This window comes from Papaver somniferum, chromosome 7, assembly GCF_003573695.1.
Source record: "Papaver somniferum cultivar HN1 chromosome 7, ASM357369v1, whole genome shotgun sequence".
In the NCBI taxonomy this organism is placed as follows: Eukaryota; Viridiplantae; Streptophyta; class Magnoliopsida; order Ranunculales; family Papaveraceae; genus Papaver; species Papaver somniferum.
In genome coordinates this window covers 155,518,225-155,524,300 of record NC_039364.1, presented here as the reverse complement: position 1 = coordinate 155,524,300, position 6,076 = coordinate 155,518,225, and the positions used below count along the sequence as shown (strand labels likewise).

The following is a 6,076-nucleotide window of genomic DNA, read 5'->3' as shown; positions in this document are numbered from 1 at the left end:
ATCTACCCGCATTAAATACCCAAGAGATATACACGTGTCGATCAGCTCGTGGAAGAAGCGAGGATAACCCTTCGTATTCAAGCTCAGGCCGCGACATATGCCGAAGACCTCTGCGTGATAGGCACAAAGCACAAGAAGATAAGATTACAACGGCACCTCAGAGATGGGACGCACGTTCTATCCCTATAAATACCCCTCTCCACTAAGAGAGGAGGGGCAGACCATTTTGGGAGAGCAATTAGAGGAGAACATAGGAGAGAGAAATAGGAAGAGTAAGTAATCCCCCTACTTCCGCAGACCTATGTATATTCTAAAGTCATTCGACTATCTTTGTAACCATTCAATACATAGTGAAACACCGAACCCCGTGGATGTAGGCCTTAGTACCGAACCACATAAATCTGCCTCGTTTACATTTCAGCACCTTACATTCAGCGTTAAACTTCATATGCTTTATATTTATACTTGATTCTCGATTTATTCCTTTATACGAACATTATTCATGATAATATTCGACTAGACAATGACAAGCCCGGAGACTTCGAGTCGATGAATCGATATAATCATCCCGTTACGCATACGATGTACAATTCTAGAATTAGGATGTATGCGAATATTGTTTGTGAACACGTGGATGGCTTCGTGATTTACGTGTTCACACTAACACACTCTACTCTGCTTGAGCAAACACAGAGAAAAAGGGGCTTTTGATGATTAACAAATTGTAGGTTAGAATCTCCTCTCTAACCTGTTGCCCTTGTAAGTTATCGATTGAACTGCCTAAGATCTTTTAATTTTTGAATTAACATTCTCTCCGTGAAATTTCAATCTTTCCTAGGTAATCTTCCCAATACTTCCATGTTTTTTTTGGATTGATGGTAATCCTCAGTGGGTATTTGATACTGTCAATCAATATATTGCATTTCCGGTTACCTATTAGCATTTCCAAAATTAACTTCAATAAATATTGGCAGTGTAAGTGTTATAATAAGACATTCCTAAAGCACTCTCTTTCTATGCCCTATGTAACCATAATACACTTTTGCAGGTTTCTGCTTCTTTCACAGGTAAGGTTCAATTGGTTGTTAAACATTCATGAGCTTTGGCTGAATCATATCTTTTACAAGAAATCATTAATATCCAGAAAAGTAGATTTTGTTGGTGCTGGGAGGGGAGAACTATTCTTGGGAATGGATCTTGATGATCTTCTTTCTGAGCCTGTAGTGGTGAATGGTAAGTAATGATATATTAGGTTTTAGGTATACTAGTTTTAGTTTCTTAGTTTATTGTTTTGGCAATGTGTTGATAAGTTTGGAATCTTATTATTTTCTGGCAGCTCGAGCTGGGTTTAAGTTTCAACCGAAGGCCAGACCAAAGGGTAAGGTGAAAGGAACTGTCTTGCCAACCCCTAGCCAATTTGATTCTTCCAAGGACAAGCCAGTTGCAGTAGACGATAGACATGCTGACATTTTGAAGTCCGTAGCTCATTTGGTCCCCCTTGCAGAGACTGTATCCGTTAACTCTTCTGCTGATACACCAGATGAAATCCCACGTAATTCCACACTTATAGATTCTTCATCCCAACCAGTGATTCAGCACTCTGTAAATCACACAGGAGCTTTGATTCAAGAGATTTCAGTGTCTGATGGTGACAGAATTTTTGCATCAGCCAATGTCTCTCCACAGTTTGGCACCAGGGGGCGGACGTTGCCTCCCCAGATCCTTCTTTTGTGGGAGTGGCAAATTTTTCTGACATTCATGCTGATAAGCAAGCTGGTTTTACAAGATCGGGAGTAGAGGTATACTTCAAGATATTGTCATATGTTGTTTGGGGCAAGGCGTGAGGCGTGACATTGAGCATAGAATATAAAGCTGTGGCAAAACCAGACTACAAATAAGCTACCTATATCACGCCCCGTTGCTAGTGAAGCAGACTCAGAAAGACTTGCATCTGTTGCCTCAAACCCCAATGCTTCTATTGCTCCAGAGATAAACAGTAACCCAGATATTGTTGAAGTTTCCCAGGAGGTGTTAAACTATGGAGATGCTGCTGATGCCCTTGGAGTATCATGGGTCAGTGACATGAGGCTGGAGAGAGAGGTAAAAGAGTTTTTTTTTTTGCTAACTGTAAATGTGCTTCTTCGATCGATGTACATATAAGATTGACCTTGACAAGACCACGTATGCTTTCAGGAGGAGGCTTTTGGTGGAATAAATTCTCAGGATACCGCTACCGGTAATTTCGAACTCTCAATATGTCGGTGTTTAGTTCACAATTCCCACCTTTTTTAATTTGAATGGTTGCATCAAGAAGCTACTTGGGTTATTGTTTTCGGGAAGAATACACAATCCCCAGCTGAAGGTCCGTGCAAATGTAATGAATTGTATATCTTTTTTTTTTCTTCCAGGGAATCCTTTCTTAGTTCCTTGTGCAAATGAATCTTTGGAAGAGGATTTGACTCCCACCTTTCCTTCTGATAGTTTTATTGATTCCTCAACCATGGGGTTTTCTAGTTCTGTGCCAGGGGACGCATCCCCGGAACAATTAACACACGAGTTGGAAAGTTCTGCTGAAAGATCTTATCCAGAGCTTGTCACTCAGGAAGAACATGTGGACTTACAGGCTGGTCATGTGATCTCTGGAGAAGAGGTAACAAAATCAATTGGGCCTGTGATGATTATACTAATGATTATACTATACAAGTTGTACGTGTAAAATATGCTAGTTACATTGAACCAAAGCTTTAATGCTGTCATGGTCATTTGGCTGGATACAATGAAGAAAAGACAAAGATAAAATTGTGTTGCAAATACTGATGGTTTTTGTTATAAATCCAGAATGAGAGATCTGTTTCCGCTGCTAGCAACAAAAATGGAACTGGTAAATCCTCAAGGCTGCTGAGAAATGAGGTGTCTCCTCCTGTTGCTGCTGATGAGATAGCAGAGGAGACTAGAGAGGATCAGCATTTGCTTTCTGAACCAGCCCAAAATTCTTCGGGTAATTTGGATAATAATGATGACTACTGTAGAGGCGAAGAGGCGCCCAATTCGAACAGGACACCCCAAAACTCAAAGAAACCAGTGTCTGGAAATGAAAAAACAGGTCGCAGGCGTAAAAAAGCAGATGTGCCAGACTCCTCAGACAAAGAACTACCCAAAAAGAAGTTCTCTCATTCTACTCGAAGAAATAGGAGAAAAGGTACCTCATTTTTTATGTTTTTGGCTAAAGAGGTTCTTGCACTTTATGATTTGCTTTGGAGTTTGATATCATTCTATTGGTGACATTGGGTGACTCATCTGTAATTGAATTTACTTTTGCGTTTCAAGTGGACAAGATTTTGCTTGAAACCCCGGATCATGAAATTGATCCTCGGAAGCTGACCCTGAAGGACCTAATCCTGCTTGCAGAAGCCAAGGAACGGTTGTTGGTATGTATAACTTCATATAATATATTATCGCAGAAGCATTATCTTTTGGAATTAGTTTTTATTGCGAACATCACCATTTTACTCAGCTGATGTCTGTTATTCACTTGTTTGCAGAGTAAAGATCCAAATGCAGCGAAGAACCCCTTACCGAATCAAAGGTATTAACAGGTCCACATATATATTACTGGATGCGCTTTGATTTTGCAATAGGTTTCATCATTTTTCACTTATGGGTATCTAGTAAATTTGGTGCGACATGAAAAGTTTGTTTGTAATAGATTGCGTGACGTCAGAATTGTTTTTTATTTTGACTGTGAAGTAAATTCTGATGCTTAGCTATAACACAGAACTTATTAGTGTCGACAAGGAACTTCATCAACTGTTTAGATAATTATTTGTACCACTGTATTGCACAGAATGGAAAAAGAAAAGTTGTGGGTTGGTTGGAACCAAATATTCTGTTAAGGAAGGTAGCCAATAAAAAAAAGTTGTGGGCTGTGCTTACAAGTTACGTCTTAGTAGGCACAAATGCTATTGGTGGGTTATGTGGCTCACATTCCTGTATTTGTTGCCCACTTTTTGTCTAACGATATCTCTTGTTGAACCGACTCCCTCTAACAGTATCTAGTAAATGCAATAGCATATGCAGCAACTGGTCTGTGTGCCTGGATGATGATTTCCTTGAATTAATCCTTTACATTAAGCAAGTAGGAGTAAACATCAAGTGCTAGTTATCTAACCAATGCTAATAGTATTCTTTATCAGAGGATAAACTTGAATTTCAGAACAAAAATATGCTACTAGTAACGAAAGTTACAAACTAAACTATGCTAAACTTGTTATCTCATAGCAAACATGTAACATTATCTTATGTTTGGCAAATTGGCAAAGTATGCATACAGATGTTGAATAACTCGAACTGGATTTGTGTTTCCTTTTCCAGAAATACCCGAGATACCTCTTTTGGTGAAGAGGACTCGTTTGGCTTGCCAGAGGACTCGTTTGGATTGCGAGATGACTCGTTTGGATTGCGTGATGACTCATCCTTTGGCTACCAGGACGATGAGCAAGCAGCACCTTCTGCTCAACCTAAACTCAACTACCATACTTTCATGAAAAGGACATCAAAACAAAGTTGGTCCCAACAAGACACTGAACTGTTCTATGAGGTAAGAGTTACTTGTATTCTCTGAGATGCTGTTCCTTCGCAGCACTATTGAATTAAGTTATGATAGTAGAATGTAACCCCAAAATTTCAAGTAATATTAAATCACCATGTTTGATTACTCTTGCATTATGACAGGGAATTCGGCAGTTTGGAACAGATTTTGCAATGATACAACAACTATTTCCTGGACGAACACGACATCAAGTGAAACTGAAATATAAGAAGGAAGAAAAACAGCATCCTCAAAGGCTTTCTGATGCTTTGACAAATCGTTCCAAGAGTAAGTTGAAATTTGAATGTATTTTTATGTGCAATATTGTTATGCTTTAGCACCTAGTTTGTAGCTTTACCAAAAGAAAAAGCACCTAATTTGAATGATTTGAAGACTCAAATGTGAGGACTTTTCTCTTGCAGATCATTCCCGTTTTGAACTGGTTATTGAAAGGCTAAAAAAGCTGCAGCTGAAGCTGAGGCTGAGCAAAATTCTAACAGAGATGACGAATCTGTTGGCCTGACGGGCGAGGAAGAGGAGGTCACTCATGACACAAATGTAGGCCCTGAATTTTTCTTTTCTTTCTTCCTCATTGTGAAGGGAAAACAAACAAACAAAAAACTCATAATCTCATTGTACTTGTATGTTCTTTTTTCTTTTATTGTTTTTCTCACAGGAAGAAGTGACACAGAATAAAAACCAAGATAAGTTTGAGGAGGAAGAAATGGGTGAAGGTACGATGGAAGCAGAGGAGGCGGCTACTGTGAATGATCAAGGTTATAATCCTGACTTGATTTTTGGAGGCACTGTGATGTGATATCCTGTCTTCAACTTGTATCTGAAAAAACAAAGAATAGAAGAAGACAGAGGGAAGAACTGTGAAAAAACAAAGACAGACAGAATGAAAACAAAGAATAGAAGAAGACACGGACAGACCGAATGAAAATGAAGAAAAGATTAATTATTGTGGCTGATGGGAGTCGATCTCGGGTCTTCAGAACTACAACGCGCCAACATTACCACTAAGCTATGCTGGGTCTATTTAGCGTTTTTTATTCTTAACATGTACTTTGTTGGTATTGTTTTATTATAGAATACTACTCTCATCCTTTGTAACACATTATTTAGCATGCCAATCTTCGTGTACTGTTCCAATTTTTATGGGATGTTTCACGTCCCCATGTTTGCAAATGTGTCAAAAGTTGAATGGGAGTATGGGAATCAAAATAGATATGGCAAAAGTTTTTGACAGAGTGGACTGGAATTTTCTAAATACCATCATGAAGAAGATTGAGTTCAATGATCAATGGTGCAATAAAATCCAACAGTGCATCTTTACCACCACTTCTGCTGTCCTTATAAATGGCTCTCCTGATGCCTTCTTCAAACCTTCTAGGGGCCCGAGACAAGGTGATCCCCTATCTCTTTCTGTTCTGCATGGAATCTCTTTCTAGAATCCTCATACATGCAGAAGAATTGGGTCTCATC

General features: G+C 39.1%; 1 protein-coding gene across 1 annotated transcript; it reads left to right on the top strand.

The window, feature by feature from the left end:
• Positions 1-728: 728 nt before the first annotated feature.
• LOC113298828 (transcription factor TFIIIB component B'' homolog) lies at positions 729-5,779 on the top strand. The gene is made up of 12 exons (XM_026547687.1): positions 729-975; positions 1,049-1,233; positions 1,337-2,100; positions 2,194-2,236; positions 2,409-2,650; positions 2,839-3,199; positions 3,328-3,428; positions 3,543-3,586; positions 4,372-4,597; positions 4,732-4,876; positions 5,011-5,146; positions 5,265-5,779. The coding sequence occupies exons 3-11, from the start codon at positions 2,083-2,085 to the stop codon at positions 5,109-5,111; spliced, it is 1,281 nt and encodes a 426-aa protein (XP_026403472.1). The 5' UTR covers positions 729-975; positions 1,049-1,233; positions 1,337-2,082; the 3' UTR covers positions 5,112-5,146; positions 5,265-5,779.
• The last annotated feature ends 297 nt before the right edge of the window (positions 5,780-6,076 follow it).

Excerpts from the sequence above, each read along its gene's own strand:
- LOC113298828 (XM_026547687.1), top strand. Across the intron at positions 2,237-2,408 it reads TTCTCAGGATACCGCTACCG|GGAATCCTTTCTTAGTTCCT; the intron begins GTAATTTCGAAC and ends TTTTTCTTCCAG. Across the intron at positions 4,877-5,010 it reads TTTGACAAATCGTTCCAAGA|ATCATTCCCGTTTTGAACTG; the intron begins GTAAGTTGAAAT and ends TTTCTCTTGCAG.